At 38.8% G+C, this 25,603-nt stretch overlaps 4 protein-coding genes across 5 annotated transcripts; 1 reads left to right on the forward strand and 3 right to left on the reverse strand.

Annotated features, from left to right (window-relative positions):
- Nucleotides 1-436: 436 nt before the first annotated feature.
- Nucleotides 437-11,039, reverse strand: LOC113677797 (putative skeletal organic matrix protein 5). 2 transcript variants are annotated; one of them, XM_089207208.1, is made up of 5 exons: nucleotides 10,720-11,023; nucleotides 10,504-10,552; nucleotides 9,476-9,608; nucleotides 7,553-7,881; nucleotides 437-684 (listed from the first exon to the last, which is right to left on the reverse strand). In XM_089207208.1, exons 1-5 carry the CDS (start codon nucleotides 10,862-10,864, stop codon nucleotides 504-506), a joined length of 837 nt encoding a protein of 278 aa, XP_089063334.1. In that variant the 5' UTR covers nucleotides 10,865-11,023; the 3' UTR covers nucleotides 437-503. The 2 variants fall into 2 exon arrangements, with proteins under 2 accessions (XP_089063334.1, XP_089063333.1); XM_089207207.1 differs by lacking the exon at nucleotides 437-684 and having other exon boundaries at nucleotides 7,225-7,881; nucleotides 10,720-11,039.
- LOC149045832 (putative skeletal organic matrix protein 5) lies at nucleotides 2,232-4,920 on the forward strand. The gene is made up of 4 exons (XM_089207209.1): nucleotides 2,232-2,649; nucleotides 2,823-2,868; nucleotides 3,829-3,961; nucleotides 4,264-4,920. The coding sequence occupies exons 1-4, from the start codon at nucleotides 2,505-2,507 to the stop codon at nucleotides 4,777-4,779; spliced, it is 840 nt and encodes a 279-aa protein (XP_089063335.1). The 5' UTR covers nucleotides 2,232-2,504; the 3' UTR covers nucleotides 4,780-4,920.
- A 7,039-nt stretch (nucleotides 11,040-18,078) lies between the features above and the next one.
- LOC113677798 (uncharacterized) lies at nucleotides 18,079-18,604 on the reverse strand. Its single transcript, XM_027194641.2, has one exon. The coding sequence runs from the start codon at nucleotides 18,602-18,604 to the stop codon at nucleotides 18,227-18,229; it is 378 nt and encodes a 125-aa protein (XP_027050442.2). The 3' UTR covers nucleotides 18,079-18,226.
- LOC149045833 (putative skeletal organic matrix protein 5) lies at nucleotides 18,079-23,542 on the reverse strand. The gene is made up of 4 exons (XM_089207217.1): nucleotides 22,832-23,542; nucleotides 22,032-22,141; nucleotides 20,957-20,999; nucleotides 18,079-19,709 (listed from the first exon to the last, which is right to left on the reverse strand). The coding sequence occupies exons 2-4, from the start codon at nucleotides 22,084-22,086 to the stop codon at nucleotides 19,505-19,507; spliced, it is 303 nt and encodes a 100-aa protein (XP_089063343.1). The 5' UTR covers nucleotides 22,087-22,141; nucleotides 22,832-23,542; the 3' UTR covers nucleotides 18,079-19,504.
- Between the last annotated feature and the right edge of the window lie 2,061 nt (nucleotides 23,543-25,603).

The raw sequence follows: 25,603 nt of genomic DNA on the forward strand, positions 1-25,603 counted from the left end.
CTATTACCTGGCATGTTTTATTTTCATTTTGAGCTTCAAAAGGTCGATCTCAATCGGGATAGAGCGGGGAAGAAGTCTTGAAAGTTTTTAAAACTCACGCCTAAATTCAACGGGAACTTTCAGCCGAAGTGAAATTGCACAAGTCATGTGATAGATGCACGGCCGTGCAATGCCTAAGGATTTTTAACATGGTAGCTCCATAGGAAATAGGTAGGCCTTGCGCGTGCGCTATGCTATAATAATTTATGCTAACGACGATTATCACAAATCTCTACATTTTTGGCCGCGTCTGGGAGTGAAAGAGAAACACATTTACGAGCGTGCAACTACAACGCATCTGAAGAGACGTGATTTAGATTCATTGACCCACTTTTATTATTATTTTTATCACGTAAGTGCAAAAGCAAAAACCCATATTTAAAATCCCCATTACTGAAGTTAGAGCATGATCATCGCTTTACGTCGCATGCAGCTTTTTCCTTGAACAGAGCAGTTTAGCTTCTTTATTGAACGAAGATGTATCCGAAAGCCTTGATATTTTTGTCTCCGTTTTCCGCACTCCACGAGGCTCCGTTTTCGCACGCATTTTCGAATTCTGACCCTCCTCCACCAAATCCGATTCTGGAATCAGGAAAGTTGCAATCTCCTTCTTGATCAGCAATGATTTCGATTCGAACTCCCGAGGTTATTTGACTTAGGGAAAAACCTATTGAAAATTTTTCACGGATGTGTTTTTTTTCCTTTTTTCAGGCGCGATCCTATAACAGCGTCGAGAAAGTTGATACATGATGTTTTCCCTTTTTTCTGAGCTTCTTGTTTTGCATAAATAATTTTTTCTTGCAAAAAAATTTCTGTGTATTTGCCACCCTCTCTCGCCACACACACAAATTTAGCAATTGTTCTTTACAGGAACGTGACCGCTGCCCTGAAGAGACCATGAGAACAACTTGTTGTGACGTTAATCGTTAGAGGTAGATCCAGCCTTAACATTACGTTTCCTGATTATTGTTTACATGTTGTTTCCTTATCGCTCTGACGAAGGGCTAACGCTCTAAACATCAGCTTTTAAACTCTATACGATGGGCAATTTACGTTACCAACTTAGTTGACAATACTAAATTACCCTGTTATACTCCGGCTCACGACGCAGCATCACAGTTTCACCACCGTTTTGTCCTGTGGCTTACAATAACGGAGGCTATGGAAAATAAATTAAGAGGAAAAATCTGTGAAAATAATTTCGAATGACGTTTCGGTGCATAGCTTGATGTAAACACGCGAGAGGTTGGGAGAACACGAGATAAGCGTAGGAAAGAGTGTTCTCCCAACCTCCCAAGTGTTTACATCAGGCTATGTAAACACGGAAACCATTTTTCTTTTATAAAATAACTAATGAAAGAGGAACGAAAACCGTGTTTACATACGCTCATGTAAAATGGTTTTATGGCCAATCAGAGCGCGCGTACTATTTTAATTATTTTATAATTAATATTGCCTCATGTAACGTTATTACAAAAAAAAGACATCCCCTACCTAGTGAAGTTACCTTGTTCAGTTTTAGAAGTGGTCTGCCTCAAAATACGAAAGTCTTAATACTTAATGCATTTTATATACACTTTAGATCAATTAAAATGCTGTGTGCACACTCGCCTAATATTCAACGCCTGATACATCACTTTTCCAAGCGTAAGTTAAAACATCACTCATTTGACATGAACAATGGAAAAAGTTGTCATAATGGCCAATTTAAAACTTCAAATAAACAGTAATAATCCCCTTTATCATCACTTTGTTTTTGACAGTCGATCATTGAAACAATACCAACAAACTAAGTTTACCTTTTCTCACATCTTTTGTTTAACAATTGCACGCCTCCCTTTCGTAATCGTAACTCTTCTTAACAAAGCAGACAGAATTTCTAAAATTCATTTCCAAAAAGTTACATAAAAGTCCCCCGCCCCCCAACAATGTTGAAATACAATTTTGATCATTATGCTAACCCCAGGAATGTTGTCACTCATTGTCACCCCAGAAATGATTGTCACATGACAATCTAATGACTAATTTCCTCGGGAAACTCCCTCATATATTACATCATCAACTTCCTGTTTTTGTGTCACCCAATGGAAAAATACCGTCAGATCATATTGCTATTCTCCTATGGTATTCCAACGCTTTGTGATTAAAAAAGGACTCCTTAAAATGATGCCATTAAATGATTTTATCAGATAATTTTATCAAATGATTTCATCAAATGATCTCATCAAATAATTCCATCATATAGAAAGTAGTATAGAGGGTTGGCATTTTGTACAAGATCACTTTTCAAAGTGCTTTGGTACCGCAAACTACTTTACTATATAAACACAATTAAAGAGAAATTGAAGTAGATGTCAGAGGCTATTCATGTGTTTATAAATTGGCGTTTGTTATAACTTCCTCACTTATCATCGAGTCTCGCTGAAATCAAGTGGTATTCAAGACAGTGTGAGAAGACGAAAGCGATGAAATTTTTTGCGCTCATCTTTCTGGTTTGTCTCGCAATTGGCGCTGATGCTCGCAAGAAAAAGAAACTTTTCCGCCGAATATTGAACAAGTTGTCAGATCTTGAGGACCTGATTAAGAAGAAACAGGCCTGCTATCCGCCAAGTAAGATGTCGAAGATCTTTTTTTGTCGTTTTAACGTTAATTTTACATCACCGCTTTTTTGGTCCATCGGTTCTGAATTTCGGCTGGATTAAAAGTTATTGTTAACATAGTTTGGAATTTTGGTAGTTACCCAGTTATAATCGATTGCCTGATAGTTTTTCTCATCTCTTCAGAGCCAACACCCGCAAGTTCCTGCAAAGAAATATATGAAAAAGACTGGTAAGGAACGTACGATCGTTAAATTTGTGCCTGAACGAGGGTGGGTGGCAAACAAACATATCGCGAAAATCATTCTACAAAAAATTGCGCACTGGAGGAAAAAAATATACAAAGCAAAAAGCGCAAAAAAAGAAAAATAAATTTAAAAAAATTTATGCAAATTGAGAATCCCACATCTCTTCCCCTTTACATGTAAGGATCAGTGTGAGTGATTTAAGAGAGTGTAAACTCGGCTGGATTTGTAAGAATTCTTCTCTAATATCGTGATGGTGCAGATCTGGGCTCCTGTTTGGCTACACATCAAGAGTACAGACGGTTAAGAATATATGAAAGTCATATATTTGAACTGCGGATAAAGACGTAAATGAAAGTGATCCTCGCAGTGATGTGCACTACTTAGGCAGTAGTGAAAATAAGGCCTGAAAAAAATTTAGGCCTGTACGGGATTTGAACCCATGACCTCTGCGATACCGGTGCAGCGCTCTACCAACTGAGCCAACAAGCCAACTGGGAGCTGGTCATGATGGAACCACCATCATGACCAGCTCCCAGTTGGCTTGTTGGCTCAGTTGGTAGAGCGCTGCACCGGTATCGCAGAGGTCATGGGTTCAAATCCCGTACAGGCCTAAATTTTTTTCAGGCCTTATTTTCACTACTGCCTAAGTAGTGCACATCACTGCGAGGATCACTTTCATTTACATCAAGAGTACAGTTTAAATACCTAAATAGCCTTGTAACAAGCCTTCACCCGTTGGAAATTGTGACATGTCTCCGTCCTGTTAACCCTGATTTTGTTTATCTCAGTATTATTCTCGCTGACCGTAATAGCGCTGAGCCAAGACTTCCCCGCGTATTCTTTGCGATGTCACGCAGTGCTGCTTCTTTTTTGCGTCTCGTGGCATTCCAAAGAACTACCACGTAGGATTCAAAGAATATAACACTCTGATGCTCTTTCATTAGTGCCAGCCCGAACAAGGCGTATAACCTCAAGCTTGGGAACAAATATCTGTCTGTGTATTGTTCCATGGATGGGGAGCTCGGAGACTGCGGTTGTGGGGGATGGACGCTGGTCATGAAGATTGACGGTGCAAAGGTACAGTGGAACCCCTCTAAACTGGAAACCCCTGGGACCGTAATTTTTCAAGAATGTCGAATGAAAACTTTGACTCGTTTCTTTCACTCCTGTTTGCTTCCCTTTGTCTCTTTTAAGTCAGTGAATGTTCTATAGATCATATTAAAGGGCCACGCTAAACCAGCATGCAATACGGACGTAGTGGACACTCTCAGTATTTTCTGGCGCAAGTTTGATGAAGCACTCATAGAGCGAAGTGAAGCAAAACTGGTGTAATCCCGGATTACTTTAGACACTAACTTAAAAATTGCCTCATCTTGCAGCACAACTTCACTTACGATTCAAAAGTGTGGTCTTCCAGGTCTTCAGTGTCTCCCGAAAATGGAGACACGGGGTTGGATAACTTGGAGACCCTGTTACCAACGTACTGGAGCACATCCTTTACCAAGATCTGTCTCGGCATGAAGGTCGATGGAGTAACCAGGTTCTTGCGAGTGGATAAGGCAGCAGCCTCACTGTATGCCCTCATTGCTGATGGTCAGTACCGTGCAACCTCCCTGGGTCGTGATGCATGGAAGGGACTGGTTGGTCCCAAAGCCTCCCTCCAGCGCAACTGTAATCGAGAAGGGTTCAATACGCGGGGAACTTTAAGTACTCGTGCTAAGATGCGAATTGGTATCATCGCTAACGAGCAAAATGAATGTAATTCCCCTGATTCCAGAATCGGGTTTGGAGGATGGGGACCGGTAGCCGAAGCCCCGTGTGGAAACGTAGCCAGGCACGACGGGGACAACGGAGACCAAACCATCAGAGCCTTCGGATACATCTTCGTTCAGTAAAGACACTGAACTGCTCTGCTCAAGGAAAAAGCTGCATATGACATAAAGCATGCTCTTATCTCAGTAATGGGGATTTTAAATGTGGGTTTATGCTTTTGCTATTAAATGAAGGGAAAATAAAAGTGGGTCAATAAATCAAAATGATGCTTCTTAATTTGTGTGTTGTAGTTACTCGAAGGAGGTGGTGGTGTATAATTTTTACTCCCTCCACGAAGTTGCTTTACTTAAATCCTATCAATACACTGTCTTTATGGGAGCCTTTTTTTCTCTTGACAACATAATTCGTTAAGCAAGGGCCAAATTCAAAAAAACTAAAATTACACAAAATAAATGGCAGAAAATGACAGACCTCTCGTTATTTATCGCGTGAAGGAGAGGGGCTGGGGTCCTCAGACCGAAAGATACAAAAACAATGAATATACTTACCATATCTTTGATTCATCCACTATGTCGTCGAATAGACGCCTACCTCGACCGACTTCCGTAATCGTCCTGCAGTCCCGTATCCTTTTTATGGGCACAATCAGTAAACAAGCGAAAAAACAGTTAGGATCTGATTTGTTTTTCCTGCGCTTCTTTTCTCAAAATTTCCTTATAACATAATTTCTCAGTGTGTGTTTGCCATCCTCCTTGGCCCCACACTAGTTCCTTATTTTGTCGGAGACTGGGCCCCAATGTAATTAAGTTTTGATTGACACTTCACGCAAGTTATCGTGCGTGTCGCTTTTGAGGGGATGTTTTTTCTTAGAAGATGGTGCAAAAAAGCACTGAATGAAATGGAACAAAAAAATTTAAACTAGGAATAGTGTTTTCAAAGCCCTTCATGCTGGAGGGCCGGGGAGGAATAGATTAATTTATTTTCTATCTTCTTTGGTGGCATTTATGAAGAATTTCATTAAAAAAAATTATCACCTATAATATATTAGAAATTACGACAAATACGCAAATTTGTAGAGTAATGATGGATTTATTGGATGAGATGTCTACTGAAAAGACAACGTTGTGAAAGGAAAAGGATGGACAGTTTTATTTTCATCAAATAACAACCAAAAGTAATGTATACTTTGTTACAGTTGAATGCAAGATTAAAGAGCAGAAAAAATAGCCGCCGAATACAAGCGACATGAGCTTAAGAGAAAAAAGGAAAAAAATAGAGTCCAAAAAATTTTTGTCCAAAAAATTGCCTTCATCGAGATCACCCATTTTCAACGGCTTACCTCTAGAGTTTCGCATACGCGCCTGACTATCGTTTTTGACATCGGTCGCCTAGCAGGAATGTTTTGTGCTGGTGAAAAAGATAAATTGAACTTGACATTCATTGAACACGCAGCTTTGTGAAAGGAAAATGTTAAACATTTTTATTTTTATCAAATAACAACCAAAAATAACGTGAACTCTGTTTCAATTGAATGCAAAAATCGTCGCACGTGACGGAACATCGAATGCTCGAAATACAGGGTAACAGTGCGTACAAGAATATTCATATTTAGAAACAAATTACAAGAAACTGAAAACTTATTGACGAAATTGATATCTAGCTCACATCGAAGTTCAAGCTCCGTCATAAACATTAATTATCACGTTTTAAACATTCATGATCCGTGTGGAACGAACGGATCTTTTCCTTTCACGTTGCGTTACAAATTTGCGTATTTGTCGTAATTTCTAATAAATTATAGATGACAATTTTTTAAAATGAAATTCTTCATAAATGCCGCCAAAGAAGATAGAAAATAAATTAATCTATTCAATCCCGGCCCTCCAGCATGAGGGGCTTTGAAAACACCATTCCTAGTTTAAATTTTTTTATTCAAATTCACTCAGTGCTTTTTTACACCTTCTTCTAAGAAAAAACATCCCCTCAAAAGCGACATGCATGATAACTTGCGTGAAGTGTCAATCAAAACTTAATTATGTTGGGGCCCAGTCTCCGACAAAATAGGGAACTAGTGTGGTGTCAAGGAGGGTGGCAAATACATACTGAGAAATTATGTTACAAGGACATTTTGCAAAAGAAACGATTTTTGCTTCGAAAGAAGTGCAGAAAAACAAATCAGGTCCTAACTGTTTTGTCGCTTGTTTACTGATCGTACCCATCGAAAAGATACGGGACTGCAGGTCGATTACGGAAGTCGGTCGAGGTAGGCGCCTATTCGACGACATGGTGGATGAATCAAAGATATGGTAACTATATTTGAAGACCCCAGCCCCTCTCCTTCAGGCGATAAATAACGAGAGGTCTGTCATTTTCTGGCATTTATTTTGTGTAATTTTAGTTTTTAGAATTTAGCCCTTGCTGAACGAATTATGTTGTCAAGAGAAAAAAAGGCTCCCATAAAGACAGTGTATTGATATGATTTAAGTAAAGCAACTTCGTGGAGGGAACAAAAACTATACACCACCACCTCCTTCGAGTAACTACCACACACAAATTAAGAAGCATCATTTTGATTCATTGACCCACTTTTATTTTCCCTTCATTTAATAGCAAAAGCAAAAACCCACATTTAAAATCCCCATTACTGAGATAAGAGCATGCTTTATGTCATATGCAGCTTTTTCCTTGAGCAGAGCAGTTCAGTGTCTTTACTGAACGAAGATGTATCCGAAGGCTTTAATGGTTTGGTCTCCGTTGTCCCCGCCGTACCTGGCTACGTTTCCACACGGGACTTCGGCTACCACTCCCCATCCACCAAACCCGATTCTGGAATCAGGGGAATTACATTCATTTTGCTCGTTAGCGATGATACCAATTCGCACCTTAGGATTAGATTTTGAATTCCCCTGCGTATTGAACCCTTCTCGATTACAGTTGCGCTGGAGGGAGGCTCTGGGACCAACCAGTCCCTTCCATGCATCTCGACCCAGGGAGGTTGCACGGTACTGACCATCAGCAATGAGGGCATACAGTGAGGCTGCTGCCTTATCCACTCGAAAGAACCTGGTTACTCCATCGACCTTCATGCCGAGACAGATCTTGGTAAAGGACGTGCTCCAGTACGTTGGTAACAAGGTCTCCAAGGTATCCAACCCCGTGTCTCCATTTTCGGGAGACACTGAAGACATTGAAGACCACGCTTTTGAATCGTAACTAAAGGTGTGCTGCGAGAAAAAGAAAATTTTCAACTTAGTATCCAGTGCATTGGAGAAAAGGCAATTTTTAAGCTAGTGTCTATAGCAATCCGTGATTGCACCAGTATCGCTTCTCTTTGCTCTAGGATTGCTCCATCAAACTCGCGCCAATCTCTCACCAGGTCAGGTGCCTTAATAGAGGAATTTTCAACTGAATGTCGAAAGTAATCCGAGATTTCATTGGTTTTGCTTTACCTCGCATTGTGATTGGTCCAGAAATTAAAACTCGCGCCACTCAACCGATCAGATGTAAAACTAACACTACACACATCTTGGTCGCCTGCGTTTTCCCGCGCTTTAGGCAGTTTGGTTGTTTTTACTTTGAGTTTTCATTGGCTGTCCGGGATATTTTTTTTCTTTTGATTGGCCGTTGTGATTACTTTGGTTTTGGTTTTACGACACTGAAAACTAAACTAAATCGCTCATAATGGACGACGATTCCGGTCTGCAGAACAGAACCAAAGACAAAATTGAAGAATTTGTAAGACGGCCAAACAGCTACGTTGAGCCACGATCAAAAGAATATATATTCTCTTGCCACGATACAATCACTATTCACGGAAGAAATATCAGACTCAGAAATTATGTACTCGACAAAAGTGTACAAAAGCAAAAGATTTAACAGGGACTCGATCCTTGACGTCGAAACGTATTACAAAGAGATAGAGACCTTCGAATACTTAAATATTTATTCGTACCAGTGAAACGCCGGTGTCATTCATCAAGCGCAAAGAAAGGATTCGTAAAAGAAGTGCTTCGCCTCTTACGAATAAATTCGTCACACTCCACTTTTAATAAAAACAAGAAGCGTTTCAAAATACGCTTAAATATAAAAAGAATAATGAAAGGAAATTTTGGAGAAATGCATATCTGAATTTGATCTAACCGGGAGAGAAAGGTTACTCAAAAAATTCCATGGAATTAAACTTGCGATGGATTATAAATGTTTCCCCGTTTGACGGTCTTTCAAGTGCCGAGAGGAGCCTTCTGTTTGATTATCCTGCGAAATGCTGCCTAGCAGGGCCTCAAAGGACTCGCTGTTTGTTTTCTTGCCTTATCCCCAGGCTTTTAGAATTGATCTAACAAACCATATAATATGGTGGCTTTCCATTGTGCAGGACGGCCTCTTTTCGATGGCTTCATTTTCGCAAATACGAAACAAACACGACAAAAAGCAAGAGAAATCATGTTACTGCTTTTAATAATGTACATGAAAAAAAACATCACAGAAGTCAAGACAGACGAACTTTCAAAGCGTGCACGCGCTATTTGTAATTTGCACTCCTGTTACAGCTTTGCACTCGTGTTACATGAGAATGCATTTGTTTTCAGCCAATTAGAAGCGCAAGTAGATTATTATACAGAAAATATTGAGAATGTTCACTAAGCCTGCATTGCATCCTGGTTGAGCCAAGACCTTCATGTGCTCCATAAAACATTCACTGATTTAAGAGAGACAATGGGAAACAAACAGGAGTGAGAGAAACGAATCAAAGTTTTCATTCGTACATTCGAAAAACAATGAATTGGTAGGGTTTTGGAACCTTGAACATGTTTGAAATACCTTTGCACCGTCAGTCTTCATGACCAGCGTCCATCCCCCACCACCGCAGTCTCCAAGCTCTCCGCTCATGGAACAGTACACAGACACATCTTTATCGCCTAGCTTGAGGTCATACGCCTTGTTTGGGCTGGCACTAATAAGAGAGTATCTGTGTGTTATGTTCTTTGAATCCTACGCGGTAGTTCTTTGGAATGTCACGCAACGCAAAAAAGAAGCAGCGCAGCGTGATATCGTAAAGAATACGAGTGGAGAAGTTTTTTCTTGGCTTGGCGCTATTGCGGTCAATGGGAATACTACTGAGATAAGCAAAATCAGGGTTAATAGGACGGAGACGTCTTAAAATTTCCAGCGGGTGAGGGCTTGTTACATGTGCAGCCAAACAGGAGCTCAGAGCCCCGCTAGCAGGATATCAGAGAACAAAACCAACAAATCCAGTCTACTTTATATTCTCTTGAATCATTCACACAATTCCTGGTATCGATTAGGAAAAATATAAATCCCTGGATAAAAACCGGAACTCTCTGAGACATAATAGAGCAGTCAATAGTCAGCGCCAGGCTGGAAGGGGAAAAGAGAAGGGGGGGGGGGGGGAATGTCGGGGAGTTAAGGCGGAACACAAGGTTTTTAAAGGGCAACGGGGGGGGGGTGGTCAGTCTACGCCATCAGAGTATAAAAGGGGGACTGTAGAAATTTCATTGCCAATGAGGAAGGGTCATCAGATAACCACAGACCCTGAGGGGGCTATGATAAATTTTGCTATGACCCTCGTAGGTGATTAATAATTACTGATCCTTAGATGCAACGGAGACGAGATGTGAAATTCTCAACTGGCATAAATTATTTTGCGTTCAAATTTTGCATGCATGTTTTTCTTTTTTCTTTCTTTCTTTTTTTCTTTTTTTTTTTTTCTAGCCTTTTTACAACGTTGTTTTCTTTTGCGCACTTTTCTTGTAAAAGGATTTTCATGATATGTTTGTTTGCCATCTACCCTCGCTCAGGCACAAATTTAACGATCGTTCGTTCCTTACCTGTCTTTGTCGTATATTTCTTTGCAGGAACTTGGGGGCGTGACAGGCTCTGCAGGTATGAGATGAGAAAAACTATAAGGCAATCAGTCATAACTGGATAAATGTGGATATTCCAAATTATGTTAACAACAACTTTTGATCCAACCAAAATTCAGAATTGACGGACCGACAAAGCGGTGACCTTAAAAACAACAGAAACGATCTTCTACATCTTACCTGGTACACAGCAGTCCTGTTTCTTGTTAATCAGGTCCTCAAGATCTGACAACTTGTCCAATATTTGGCTGCAAAGTTTTTTTTTTTTGCCAGCAACAGCGCCAATTGCGAGATAAACCAGAAAGATGAGCGCACAAAATTTCATCGCTTTCGTCTTCTCACTGCCTTGAATACACTTGATTTCAGCGAGACTCGATGATTAGTGAGGATGTTTTAACAAACGCCAACTTTTAAACACATGAATCGCCGCTGACGTTTACTACAATTTCACCGCACTTCAGTTTGTACTTAAGCCTTATGATTTGTTGCGAGAATTTCTACATTCATCGGACTTATGTTAAGAAGCTATTTTTACCAATTTTCTTTAATCAACTGACCAATAGCAATTCTGATTCAAAATGGTATTCATGCTTTAGACGAAATTCGAATAACCATAGATACTGACGACGCAAGAGCCAAAGTAATTTATCAAATCTTTCAAGCCTAATCATGATGGCAAACGTGATATATGATTAAGGCCAAAATTAATGCGACACACGAAATTTCCTTTAAGGCGAGCGTTATTCGTACGTAAAGTTATCTAAGTAATTTATTAAATCTTTCAAGCCAAATGATAATGGAAAACGTAATGCATGTTTAGGGTCAAAATAAATGCGACACGTGAAATTTCCTTTAGGGCGAGCGTTATTCGTACGTTAAGTTACGTAAGTAATTCATCAAATCTTTCAAGCCTAATTATGATGGCAAACGTGATGTGTGATTAAGGCCAAAATTAATGCGACACGTGAAATTTCCTTTAAGGCGAGCGTTATTCGTACGTTAAGTTATGAATTGATTCATCAAATCTTTCGAGCCAAGTGATAATAGCAAACGTGATGCGTGTTTAGGGCCGAAATTAATGTGACACGTCAAATTTCCTTTAAGGCGAGCGTTATTGTACGTGAAGCTATGAATCAGCGTTAGGCGTGATTTGCTACCTGAAATATCAGTGACCCGTGAATTTTTACTTTCATTTCGTGAAAATCTTAGCACACGAGTTTCCTTTTTGAATTCGTGAGTGTGAATTTTCTACAATTCGTGCGTGAAACGGACTCAAGATTTTCCAAAATGAGTAATGGCTGTCGGTAAACTAAAGAATTATTACTTTAAGCGTAGGCAAGGTCATTATGATTTTAAAATTCATATGATGACCACCACTTCCGTTAAAAAAAACACTACCCTTGCAATTTTTCTTTATACAAACTCGAAATTTCGTTATTTTTTTTTTAGGAGTTACAAAGTTTCTTTTTACTGCACTGATTTCGGTTCTTTAGCCTCAGATTCTTTTCCCCAAAGTTCTCGAAGTCTTAGATCTGCTCTTGAAGCTGAGGTTCGACGACTCTCTCTCAGTTTGTTCCTTGCGGAAGTCTTTGTTCAGGACGCCCCTTAGCAATGAGAGAGGAGCTCTTGTATATTTCTGCACACAAGGACCATGTACATCGAACACAAGAAAGAACTGGATATGTAATATTTTATTTCCACGACGAAGAAGCATTTCTTGCTTCAATTTTTTTTTTCAGATTATTTCATTGCCTTATGTAGTAGCGTATGATCGCTGTCGTTTGAAAAAAATTGTGATGTGGAAGCTGATGTATCGCAAAAACTAACAGTACGAGTATTTTCTATGTCATTGCAAAATAGACTGTTATAAAACGACAACGGCATCACCAATGACGGGATAAACCAAACCGTTATCCGTGCAAAACTTCATCGCTGCAGTTTCACTGTCTTGAGTGCCTCTTACTTTTAATGAGACTACGTGATAACTGGGGAGGCTACTGAAAACTTCGGCCAAAAGCCAGCCAATGATTTGCCTCATACAAGCCATCACCCGCCTTCGGGCCAGCTTAGCGGATAAAAATTCAGGGGGCTTAACGTCAAGGCTAGTGCCCCGCATGTAGCCTTGAGATACATCCACTTTTCCGACACCAAAGAAAATAGTTCAGAGAGTGGCAGAGACTTAATGCATAAACAAATTGAAGCGTTTAATCGCTTCTTTCTAAACTTAATTTCGAGACTTTCTAAACGATATTCGCTTGCTCCCAGTGAGCAGAATAGCATTTTAAAAAATCGCTGCGAATGATCCCGAAGTAAAAGAAGAAACAAGGTGATCACAAGTAAAGTTTAGGGAGACCTCTGGATTAACAATACGGCTCGCCCTCTGGGTTTTTTTTAAACTTCGCCGCAGGACATTGTTATAATAAGATGCGTTACATTGTAAAACTGAGTAGCATGTGCTTCCTCCAGGGACCCGCTCCCGCAAGTTCAACTACTTAAGAGCTTATGACTGTAAATATCGAGAGTCGCTGGCCAGGCTAAAAAAATCGAAAATTCTGACAATTTGCCTGGAAAACCCTTTTAGGGAGATATATTCAAAAAAAATATTTCGAAGTTTGAAAAATCAAATGTGTCCGAGAAAATGGAGAAAAACGAAAACTCGGGTTTTTACCTTTCTACAGCCCTCTTCAGCAGTGTCTGCGGATTTTTTATTCTATAGTTTCATATCATTTCCATATCAAGGAGTTTTTTAACCATCTTTAACTATCTTGTTTACTTCATAGCTCTCAAGTACGATTTCTACAACCGATTTGCATCATGCAAATTCTTGACCTTGGCCACAGTGCGTTGCAAACCCTTTTTTTTTTAGGCACTTTTCTAAGTTACCCAGACTTTTTATTCCATATTGTGTTAGTATAAGGACCAAACTTTGTGTCAGCATGTAGTTTGACATGATGTCACACATACCAAGACGCGTTTTGAAGGCTTGAAGTTGCTCGATTTTTCGCTTTTTGCAACAAGCGTTTGACAGCACTTCGTTAAAAAATCATGTGAATTTTAAAATTAAACCAAAGCTCCTTAAAATGCCACAAATAAAAATTAAATGAATAATAATTTGAAGTAAAAACACCCCCGATTTCTTACCAAACATCCTCCTTCAGTACTCGCACACTAAAGTTGGTTGATTTTACTGTATTTTTTGCATAATTAATTAGGTAAATAATTAATTAGGTAAAAACCCGAGTTTTCGTTTTTCCCCATTTCCTCGGACACATTCGATTTTTCAAACTTTAAAATAATTTTTTTGAACATATCTCCCTAAAAAGGGTTTTCTAGGCAAATTATCAGAATTTTCGTTTTTTTTAGCCTGGCCAACGATTCTCGATATTTACAGTCACGGCCTCTTAAATATTCGTTGTCAGTCACCATGTAGATTTGACTGAGTAAAAGTCTCAGTTTCTTATCATGGTTGTCCCTCCTGTTATTACGGACATTACAATACTTATCGTCTTCTCTTTTTTTCCCTTTTATCACAAAAAAAGCACTTATCATATATTGGTCTCGATAGCTCGTGCAACCGTCTCAGCCAATCAGATGAATAGCCACAACCAATGGCAAATTGGTCACCCGCGTTTTCCCGCGCTTCAGCAGTTTCTTTGTTTTTGCTTTGAGCTCTCATTGGCTCCTTGAGATATCTGTCCTCTGGTTGGCCACTTTGATCTCTTTGGCTTTTGGTTTGCATAGGCATAATCATAATCAAGAATATGTTCAGCTTTTTTTGTTGTATATTTGGCAATTCCACCATGTTAAAAGACCTTAAATAATAGATAATTTGCATTTTTATCAACTGAGTTGATAACGCTTTTTCCGAGGACGGGTCATTTTTTATCACCGGGGAGGGGAGGGAGGGGTGGTCGGAGTATTTTGGTTGTGTCAATGAAATTAAACTGATCTCCCTTACGGCTCTGTAGTATTATGATCCCCAACGCACCCACCTTCCCCCCCCTCCCTTATAACATTAAATTTCCCATAATTCCCCTCTGTGTAGGAATCGTTGAACTTTACTGCATTTACAACTTCATCGGTGCAATAGGACACTGCGTTTTGTTTATATCAGATTCTTGTTTGAACCGGTTTGATCACGTGAATTTTGTTGAAGGATAAGTTTTTTTTTTCTTCGATTAGAGAAGGAGTTTTTTTTCTAGTGACGTTCTGAGCACGAAGTGATTTATACGATGAAGGAGTAATTTATACGAGTTGTCTGAACCACGATTATTACACCCTGTTCGCGACGGGTGATCCCCCCTCCATTCCACTCGAAAATCCAGCGACCCCCCCCCCCCTCCATTCCACTTGAAAATCCTCCAAACCCTGCTAAGAGTAAAGGGATAGCGCTCGAAACGTCAGCTTTGTAATTTTTATACAGAGGCCAATTTTGCGTCCTCAGCTTAGTTGATTACCCTGTTATACTCTCCCACCGACGCAGCACCACAGTTTCTTTAAAAACTCACCCCTCTATCCATATCCTTATGTTTTGTTTAATGTTCCTTGAAATTCTCTTTTATAGCCACACCTTCCTTTTCATGACCCCATGAAAGCTGGGGGGTGTTATATCCTCATCGAGGGGGCGCTTATTCATTAGCAGCTTCACTGTAATTTTGGCATTGGTTATCTCTTTTATGTGGCAATTTTATTCAAAATTGGAGTTGTTGTCCTCCTTGCCCTCTATGGAAACCAAAATGTTGTTTACCAGTACTTTGACCTAATGTTTTCTAAAATTTTGCTTCCGTTTCAAACTTACAATGATGTAGAAACTCTAAAAAGTTACTACATTGCTCATATGTAGGATTTGGCAAAGTTGTAAAATTATTTTGAGCAATAATTATTTCAGCTAATTCTTTAACGGAAGAAACTTTTGCATATTCTACAATTTCCTCATGATCGATGTTAGCAGGTGTGATCTGGTCCAAGTGTTCTTCCTCATTCACAGCTTGTACTGGGGGTATCGTCATAAAGTACAAAGTTACACATGAAGGGGGCAGCTTCCAACAAAGTATTACAAAGCTTCTCTTGAAATGATTGGGTGAGAGAACACGGAGGTTTCGAGTCATGAGGTTCATGACAATCCTTAGTTTTTTTTTTCCATAATCTGATTTTTGCAGTTTAACATCTTCCATTGGTACAGCATTTTCTGTAATTATTTTCAGTTTCACCCAAAGGTAGGATACAACGGTGGAAGTCTCCAGCTCATTCCTTCTAATAGTTGCATCCAAATCGCACAGAGCGATAGCTGTATGGCTACATGCACCATCAGCAATATTAACCCTTACAACCCTCAGAGTGACTAGCATCTAATTTCTCCTTGCAATAACTCCCCTGAATCACATATGAAGGTCACAAGAATAAAGGAAATGATCAGCTACAAAAGAAGCTCTTGATCGTGAAACAAATTCTCCTTGTCAGCACCTTAGGAATTGTAAGATTAACAGTATGGAGAATGTGCATACTTATGTTAGGTGTATAACGGGTTAAAAGAAACGAACTGACAGGACACTAGTCTCTTATACCTTAGAAAGTCAGCTCATTCGCACAGAAACCCAACAAACATGGCAATAAATTGGAAACCATAACTTTCATTCACTCGTAGAGAAAAGGAAAAAAAACAGCGCACACATGTGACTTACCCGCCCGGCATTGAAAGCATAGTATGCAGAGTAAATGCTTTCAATGTTTATAAGCACATCAAAACCCCAGTAGAAGTATTTTCTATCTTCAGTCTTAGACCTGTCAGTTGGTTTTATTTTGAACTAAGAAAATTGCAGTATCCGGTCTGTTCTTCACATCCTCCACATGCCCGCCTACAAATAAGCGAAAATCCTCCAAGTTTTCATACGACCGTAACCAATCTTTATCTCAACCATCTTTTCCAATCAGATAATGGTAACTATCAGGAAACCTATAGTAAAAAACCTGTAGACTGTAGTCTTAAGCGAAAGTAGATGGGGAAGTTCATCCGGAAAATGTTATCTTAGAATTAATCAAAAATGGAACAAAATTCTCGAACGCGATTGGTTATTACTAGCCCAATTTAAGCACTAACAGGACAGTGTAAGCGTCTTGCTTGTAACTGGAAAGTGTTATAAGACGATGAACACGTCATGCCTGTGTAAGTGGAAAGAACGCGTCATGTGCGTCAACTGTTCGGTAAACAAACCGAATAACTTACAAATTTCTTGCATTTACGAGACCCGTGTGGTGGATTTACCTTGCTTGAATTGTTGTCTACTAGAATTTACCACCAGAAAATTGCATAGTTTTGTGTTGAAAAATCTCAAAATTGTACGATTTAAAAAATTAAACAACACTTTTAGGACATGTTAACACTTCAAAATCATATTTACCGTTTAACATCAGCATGCATATTCTCCATACTGTTCTCTATACATTTCCAAAGAGGCTGACAAGGAGAATTTGTTTAATAATCAAGAGCTGCTTCAGTTGGTGATCTTCACCTCTATTCTCATGACTTTCACGTTTGATTCAGGGAGGAGAGAGTAAGGAGAATTTAGATGGTAGTTGTTTCGTTTAATAAATAGGCGTTGCCTCGTGTTGACAGACAAGAATCGTGATTGACATTAATTCAATAGATTGATTTAAAAGCGTTAGATTATTATGTTTAAGTCAGTTTTTCAGCAGAATCGAAGTGAGAAAGAAGTTATTTTGTTATCGTTTTTCTGTCTCTAAATCCGCTTACCTGGAGAATCTGCTAACCCGTAAAGTGAGACTGTTGTAACGACCCGCCACAGAAGTAAGTTTATATTGAAGTTTTTTAATTTAGTTACAAGATAAAGACTTGATTTGCGTTTGTTCTAATTGCGAATTATAAATGTATTTCTTTAAGATAGAATAATTATTAAAGCTTGGCTTAATATTATACGGTTTGTGGTGGTCATTTGATCTAACCAGTTCCGAGTAAGGAAACAGTAGTCACTCTTAGGGGCTAATGGATTAATGAGGATTACCCAACGTGGCGAAATCTCAGTTGAAGTCAGAAAGCTTGGTTTTGTTTTCAGCCATAATTCGCATCGCGTTTGAGAGTGAATTGTCATCAACTCTAAAACTAATTTCGTCGCTTGAAAGAATTACATGTCCATTTTTTTAAAAAAGAGTATTATTTGGCATGTTTTATTTTCAAAGCTCCAAAAGGTCGATCTCAGTCGGGATAGAGCGAGGAAAAAATCTTGCACATTTTTAAAATCATGGCTAAACTCAACGGGGACTTTCAGCCAAAGTGAAATTGCACACGTCATGTGATAGACGCACGACCGTGCAATACATAAGGATTTTTACCATGGTAGCTCCTCAGGAAATAGGTAGGCCTTGCGCCCGCGCTATATTGTGATAATTTATGCTAATAACGATTATCAAAAATTGCGTTTCTAGCCAAACAGCGTGTTGATAAAATAAGGAGAAGTAAATTTTTGGCCGATTCTGGGAAAAAAAGTAAAAAAATTACAGAGAAATGCATATAAAGAGATGTGATTTAGATTCATTAACCCACTTTTATTGTTCTTTCGCGTAAGTGCAAAAGCAAAAACCTACATTTAAAATCCCCATTACTGAAATTAGAGCATGATCATCGCTTTACGTCGCATGCAACTTTTTCCTTAAGCAGAGCAGTTTAGCTTCTTTACTGAACGAAGATGTAGCCGAAAGCCTTGATATTTTTGTCTCCGTTGTCCGCACTCCACGAGGCTCCGTTTCCACAGGCGTTTTCGAATCCTGACCCTCCTCCACCAAATCCGATTCTGGAATCAGGGAAGTTGCAATCGTTTTCTTGATTAGCGATGATTCCAATTCGAACTCTCGAGGTACGGTGCATAGTTCCTTGCGAGTTGAACCCTTCTTTGTTACATTTAAGCTGCAGAGAGGCATCGGGACCAATCAGCGTCTTCCATTCATCCCTACCCAGCGAAGTAGGACGGTATTCACCATCAGCAATGAGGTCATCCAGTGAGGCTGCTGCCTTATCCACTTGCAAGAACCTGGTTACTCCATTGACCTTCATACCGAGACAGATCTTGGTGAAGGAGGTGCTCCAGTAGGTTGGTAACAGAGTCTCCAAGTGATCCAACCCAGTGTCTCCATTTTGGGGAGAGAATGAAGACCTGTCATACCACCTGTTTGAACCATACCAGAACGTGTTCTGCAAGATGAAGCAATTTCCAAGTTAGAAACGAAAATAATTCGGAATTGAATTGTTACTGCTTCCCTTTGCTTTATGAGTGCTCCATCAAACTTACGCCAGTCCCTCAACTGGTAGGATGCTATAAAAAAGCAATTTTCAATTGAAAGTAAGGCGTGATTGCATTGCATTGTACTCTCTCAACCAATCAGATGTAACACTAGCACGAATCACGACTTGGTCGCCCTCGTTTTCCCGCGCTTTGGATGGTTTGCTTGTTTTCAATTTGAGTTCTCATTAATTGGCTCTCTAAGGTATTTTCCTTTCCTCTGATTGGCGTTTGTAAATACTTTGGTTTTGGTTGTCAATCTTAAAGCGCTCTAAAGTTAGTCTTGACTTAATCACTCGAGCCTTCCTGTTCTTTGAACAGTTTCCTTTTTTTTGTTTTTGTTTTTTATTTTTTTTGTTTTAATTTGTTTACTTTAACTTGTCATTTGCCGTTTCATCCCCTCTGATTGTCTTAAAATTGTGATTACTTTGCATAATCAATGAAAAAGGGTGCTAGAGATACATGTCACTCTCGTCTCAAAGTTCAAAAAAGGCTGAGTCATGAAGTGAAGAAAATTTCGAAGGACATTCCTCTTGAAGGATGACCATATTCCAATATCTTTTATGTTTTGAGAGTAGGAAAACATTTTGAGTAACTAAAATATATCTAGGATCGCTCAATGTAATCTCATGATTACTTTACAACAAACAGGAGTGGGCGAAATAAGAAACGAGTTAGTTTTCATTCAGAAAACTCGAAGAACAGAAGTCCATTGAATTGGTAGAGCTACGGAATCTCAAACATGCCTTTTCACCATCAATCTTCATGACCAGCGTCCATCCGCCATCTCCGCATTCTCCGAGCTCCCCACTCATGGAACAGTACACCGGCAGATCTCCATTGTCTAACCTGAGGGTATATGCCTTGTTGGAGCTGGCGCTGGGGAAAGAGTTGACTCATAAATTAATTTCTTGGACGGTCATGAAGTAGAACTACGTGAAATGGCATTGAAAAACACACGCACACATTTTTATTTTTATTTTCATACATATTTGCAAGATATTCCTTTGACTCGCAGATAGCAAATGCTAATCGAGAACGGGTCAATTCATTTTTCTTTCTTAACTAACTTAATTTGATTACACTGGAAATAAAACGGAAATGAAGAAATACAACATAAAAAGCCAAATGATACACAAGAAAAGAAAAAAAGGAAAATGACAGATGTTCATTGTAGAGGAGAATAAGTCCTAGAGTTTTTAAGTTTTTTTGCACGAAAAATATTGTAGAACTGGTTCAATTTGGTTCAATTTTGCTGTGTTTGAATTTTAGCACTATCTCATCAGGCCTCATATAAGAATCTTCATTATCTAGAATATTGAGAAGAGCTCTTTTTGTTTCTTTTTTTGAAAGATTTTCTTTGAGAAGTTTTTATATTCACTAGGTATCTCATTCCAGACTTTGACACCAACACGCGAAAAGGCCTTTCTTTGCATTTTAAGCCTGGACTACCTAACGTTTAAGAGTTGTGACGTTAATGAGCGAGTAGTATATGTATAGATGTTTGAAGTTCTCGTGAAAAGTTTTATGATGTTAGAAGGTGCACCGTCGTTATGAACATCGAGCATTAATTCACAAACTGCTTCATAATATAAGAAGGTAATAGGCAGAATTTTTGCATTTACATATAAGAAAGGCTGCTGAGAAGTCATGGTTTAGTACTATCACTGTATGTCAATGAAAATACTAAAGACGTCTTCATTTTTTCAACAAGTAGAGGCTTGTTACATGGCTATGTAGGTATTCGAAATGGGTACTTGATGTGTATCTTAACGGGATATCAGATCCGCTCCGTTAATATAAGGAACCAACGCAGTTCATTTTCTCTTGAATCCCTTCCTAAAATTCCTATAGTATCGGTCAGCAATGGAGGCCACACCTTCCACCTCTAGATAAAAACTGACTCCCTGGGATTTCAATTTTATAAGTTTTTTTCCACTCTTTCTTAGAGGAAAAACTATTGAATATCTTATACGGATGTGTTTTTTTTCCTTTCCTTAGGCACAATCCTGTAGCAGTGTCGTGAAAGTTAATACATGATTTCTTTCCCTTTTCTCTGCGCTTCTTGCTTTGACTAGTTTTCTTGCAAAAAATTTTCTGTGTGATTGTGATTGTTCGTTCCTTACCTGTTCTGGTCGTATATTTCTTTACAGGAACGTGGCTGGTGCCCTGAAGAGATCATAAGAACAAGTTGTGATGCTAATCGTCAGAGGTAAATCCAGGCTTCACATTACGTTTCTCGATTATTGTTTACTTGTGGTTTTCCTATCGCTCTGACGAAGGGCTAACGCTCGAAACGTCAGCTTTTAAACTCTAAGGGACCTTAAGCAAACCACGACGATGACGGCAACGAGGACGTGGAAAAACAAAAGATCTAATCGGCAGAACAATAGCTCAGCACGTGCGTTTTAGTACTTTGTACATTTCTTGGCCGTCCTATGTAACAACGTGAAATCACCACAATTTGCGTCGTCTGCAAACCGAAACCGCGACGGCAAATTGTTTTAATTTCCACTTGGAACTCAACGCTTCTTTTTCCTCTACGTTATGCTGAAGTTGAGGTGTGGCACCGTATGAGACGGTAAACAAATGCAGCCATTTTTTAAATTCTAATTTAAGGCAGAAATTTATTTTTTTAATCGAAGTCTTCCTTGACGTTGCCGTCCTGACTGCTTAAAGTCCCTAATACTAAATTATCCTGTTATACTCTCCCACCGACGCAGCACCACAGTTTCACCATCGTTTTGTCCTGAAAAAAGTTTCATGACCCTAGAGTTCGGTTTGAGCCGACGAACGAACGAAGTTCCTTTTAGTGCTTTTATTTTTGAATGATTGGCTTACAATAACGGAGGCTCTGGAAAAAGCAATTTAGAGTAAAAATCAGCGAAAATAATTTCGAATGACGTTTCGATAACTCGTTCATCATTTCCAAATTCTAGAATTCAGACTACTGTGAGCTGTGAGATACTAAGAATGCGTGTGAAATTTGAATCCGTTCTGAATTTACGAAATGGCCCAACGATAAATTTTCATGTAATTGAAATTGAAAACCGTGAGACAAATTTAAGGCAGCTAAGGAAATGCAGAAACAGATGAAACGATTTTTCTCAGTGAACCTTACTCGGTGCTCAGCAGGATCAAGTCCTCAATATCTGACTACTTGTCCGTTTCTTTGTTTGAAAATTTCTTTCTTTGGCTTACCTGCAGCGGCGCCAATGGCGAGATAAACCACAAAGATGAGTGCACAAAAATCCATAGTTGTCTTTTCACTGTCTTAAGTACCTCCTGACTTCAGTGAGCCCCGATGATATCTGAGGAAGGTAAACCCCATTTTGTCAGTTATGACTTTCGCAACAACTTCTCCTTACTTGAGCTCATACTTTAGCCTTATTCTTTGCTGAAAGAATTTCTATCTTCGTCATACCTATCTTAAAAGGATGTTTGTAGCACTTTTCTGCAACCATCTGACCAATAAAAATTCTGCTTAATATTGACATTCGTGCCTCAGACGTATTATAAATTGTCCTTCTCACAGTTTAATTACCTCCTTGTTCCCGTTTTGGGTCAATACCCTCACAACCACTCTTAGAAGAGACTCTCTATTTAAAAACAGCATAAAGTTTCAAAGAGCAGCAACGTGTACAGTTTGCCGTGTTACAAGAGATTATTCTAACAGCAACTTTTTAAAACTGTACAGCACTTTTTCTGCAAAACTCCGTGAAGGTTTCCATAACTCGGGCAATCAACTTTTAACTTGCACGTAATCTTTTCTCGCGCTATCAACATTTCATATTTCTACCTGCTTAGTAACTTCTGTCTCAGTCGTTTTTCAAAATAAAGCATAGAGCTAGGCTATACTCTCCAAACGCTAACTCTAAGAAGTGGAAATCTAGCATCCTACTTTGACATGCTAGAAGTAACACTACGACCTTCGAACTTTTATATTGCAACATGTAACGTTATTAAAAAAAAACAAACAAACAAACAAAGACATCCCTTACCTAGTGAAGTTATCTTGTTCAGTTTGAGAAGTGTCTGCCTCAAAATGCGAAAGTCCCAATACTTGATGCATCTTATATACACTTTAGATCAATCAAAAAATGTTTTGCGCAAACTCGCCAAATACTCTACGTGATCAGGGTGATAGTATGTTATTCATTAGGTCATAAGTTTCTTCTATCTTTTGTCTATCAGCTGCATGCCTCCTTAGTGATTAGTCGGCAATCCTTTTCTCAACAAAGTAGACAGAATTTTCTTAAATTCATCTCCAAAAGTTACATCAAAGTCCTCCTCCCCCCAACAATATTGCAATACATTTTTGACCATAAGGCTAACCCCAGGAGTGTTGCAACTCATTGTACTCTACCAGATCAGAGTCACAATGATAAGTTAAAACATGACTGATTATTGAACCCAGCATAAGTTAAAACATGACTGATTTGACTTGAACAATGGAAAGTTGTAATGAAGCCTAATTAAGAACTTCAAATAAACCGAAATTATTCCTCCTATTAGAGTCATCACTTTGTTTTTGACAATCGATTATACAAACAAGCTAAACGTAATTACTCTTATTTCTCTTGTCTTACGGTTGACACGCCTCTCCTTAGTAAATGGTCGACAAACCTCTACTCAACTAAGTAGACAGGAATCTCCAAATTTAACTCTGATGAGAGGGTTCCATACACTTTTTACGTGAAGCGTGATTGGGCGTTTTTTTCTGTCGTGAATTGTGATTTGATTACTTTTTTAATCGTGAATCATGCCTAAAGATAATAAGATCTTTTCCTTTCTACGTGAACGAGTGGCCCCTGAACTTAGAACTGAATTAAAAGTGATTCGTGAACCATTTCGTTTTGCTTGATGAATTCCTGGCTATTTTTAAATTGTTTTGAAAATGTATGTATTGTTCTTCGAACAGCTGTGGTTGGATTTTGACCAGGGTTTTGACAGGACTTCAGATGAAGGACTTCAAATGGTCGATAAAACAATTGAACAAATGAGATAAGACAGCAGGTCATATTTGTCACACGCGACCGGTCAAGACTGAAATAAGTCAATTATTTATTCAAATTGACTGCCTTGAATTTCGCGTGAACGTGAAAGGGTTTTAGATATTACTTGCGATACGTGAAAAGGCCAAATATTTTTACGTGACTGAGTTTTACAAAGGAGCATAGAGGACCTTCTTGTAAGTTACATGAAAAGTCCCCCTCTCCTTTTCCCTTCCCTCGCCAAACAATGTTGCGATACATTTTTGTCCAGTTTGCCAACCCCAGGAATTGCGTCATTCATTGCAACCTACGTGATCAGAGTGACACCAATTAATATATCTTTCATAACTGATTTTTACCTGTGTAATTAAAAAAATTATCATAATGGCCAATTTGACTTTCAAACAATAATAATTCCTTCTATCACAACAAGCACAAGTTTCCTTTTTCTAATTTCCGTTTTCTTATTATCTTGAAATTCAATGAAAAATTCGTAAACTCATTTCAGAGGGGACATATAAAACGACTCATGCATTTACTGTGAATTTTGAACTTTGTTTTGCGGCAAGTTTCCCTATCACCGTGAGAGGGTGCGTACAAGTTGCCACTTTGTCTCGCAATTCCGTCGTTTTTTTCACCATGAGTTGGAAATACGGGAGCACTGGTATTACCCTTAAAATTACTTATGAATTGTTGTATCCGGACTCGAACGGCGGGCTCCTAAATATTTGAAATATCCACAGTGATACTCCGCACCAAAACTTTTCTTAAGACATACATCTTGTAAAATTGCATTAGGGTTGTTTTTCTGCGTAATTTTTATGTGGGAATTATTTCATTAGTATTTAACCTGCTGGTTTGATCACAGCAGTGTTTGGCCACATACAAATGGATGGAAAAGTTTTAAGAAAAATTAATACTGATTCCCGTTTAGAACGCGACAGCAAACTTTGCCTTTCGCCGCGCTTTGAATCTTTGTAAGAAACATGTTTTATTACTCCATTTTCGAATTTAATCACCACAAGAAGTCATATATGAAAGCATTGAATATTTAAAACGTGATAATGTTTATGATAGAACTTGAACTTTAACGCGAGCTAGATGTCGATTTGTCAATAAGTTTACAGTTACTTGTTATTTATTTCTAATTATGAATATTCTTGAAAGCACTATTACGTGTGTTCGATGTTCTGTCACGTGGGACAATTTTTGCATTCGATTGAAACAGAGTTCACGTTAATCTTTTTCATCAACACACCAAAATATTCTTGCTAAACAAACGATGTCAAAAGCGATAGTCAGGCGCGTACGCGAAACTCTAGGGTGTGCCGTTGAAAATGGCTGATCTCAATACAAGCATTCTTGAACAAAAATTGTTGGACTCTTTTGTCCCCTTTTTTCCAACGCTCACGTTGCGTGTATTCGGTGTTCCGACATGTGCGTCGATTTCTTCCGCTCTTAATCCTACATTCAATTGATACACAGTATGCTGGCATTACTTTTGGAAATTCTTTATAAATGCCGCCAAAGAAGGTAGAAATAAATTACCGTTTTTATGCTAGAGACGTTAAAGTTGTCTAAGGCGTTAAAGTCGTCTCGAGACGACTTTAACGTCTCAGACAACTTTAACGTCTCTAGCATAAAAACGGTCAATTAATATAGTCCTCCACAGCCCTCCAGCCCAAAGGGCTTTGAAAACACCATTCCTAGTTTAAATGTTTTAGTCCATTTCTCACAGTGCTTTTTGCTAAAGCGAGAAATACAGTCGTTATTTGTGCC

Source organism: Pocillopora damicornis, chromosome 5 (assembly GCF_964200805.1).
Source record: "Pocillopora damicornis chromosome 5, jaPocDami1.2, whole genome shotgun sequence".
In the NCBI taxonomy this organism is placed as follows: Eukaryota; Metazoa; Cnidaria; class Anthozoa; order Scleractinia; family Pocilloporidae; genus Pocillopora; species Pocillopora damicornis.

What these genes read in the sequence shown, in the direction of transcription:
- LOC149045832 (XM_089207209.1), top strand. Translation starts at nt 2,505, where the DNA reads ATGAAATTTTTTGCGCTCATCTTTCTGGTTTGTCTCGCAATTGGCGCT. An exon ending in ACAGGCCTGCTATCCGCCAA is followed by an intron (nt 2,650 to 2,822) that starts GTAAGATGTCGA and finishes TCATCTCTTCAG; the next exon opens with AGCCAACACCCGCAAGTTCC. An exon ending in GAAATATATGAAAAAGACTG is followed by an intron (nt 2,869 to 3,828) that starts GTAAGGAACGTA and finishes CTCTTTCATTAG; the next exon opens with TGCCAGCCCGAACAAGGCGT.
- LOC113677797 (XM_089207207.1), bottom strand. Translation starts at nt 10,864, where the DNA reads ATGAAATTTTGTGCGCTCATCTTTCTGGTTTATCTCGCAATTGGCGCT. An exon ending in ACAGGACTGCTGTGTACCAG is followed by an intron (nt 10,553 to 10,719) that starts GTAAGATGTAGA and finishes TCATACCTGCAG; the next exon opens with AGCCTGTCACGCCCCCAAGT. An exon ending in TGAAGACTGACGGTGCAAAG is followed by an intron (nt 7,882 to 9,475) that starts GTATTTCAAACA and finishes TTTTTCTCGCAG; the next exon opens with CACACCTTTAGTTACGATTC.
- LOC113677798 (XM_027194641.2), bottom strand. Translation starts at nt 18,604, where the DNA reads ATGAAGGTCAATGGAGTAACCAGGTTCTTGCAAGTGGATAAGGCAGCA.
- LOC149045833 (XM_089207217.1), bottom strand. Translation starts at nt 22,086, where the DNA reads ATGGATTTTTGTGCACTCATCTTTGTGGTTTATCTCGCCATTGGCGCC. An exon ending in CGCCATTGGCGCCGCTGCAG is followed by an intron (nt 21,000 to 22,031) that starts GTAAGCCAAAGA and finishes TGATCTCTTCAG; the next exon opens with GGCACCAGCCACGTTCCTGT. An exon ending in GAAATATACGACCAGAACAG is followed by an intron (nt 19,710 to 20,956) that starts GTAAGGAACGAA and finishes CTCTTTCCCCAG; the next exon opens with CGCCAGCTCCAACAAGGCAT.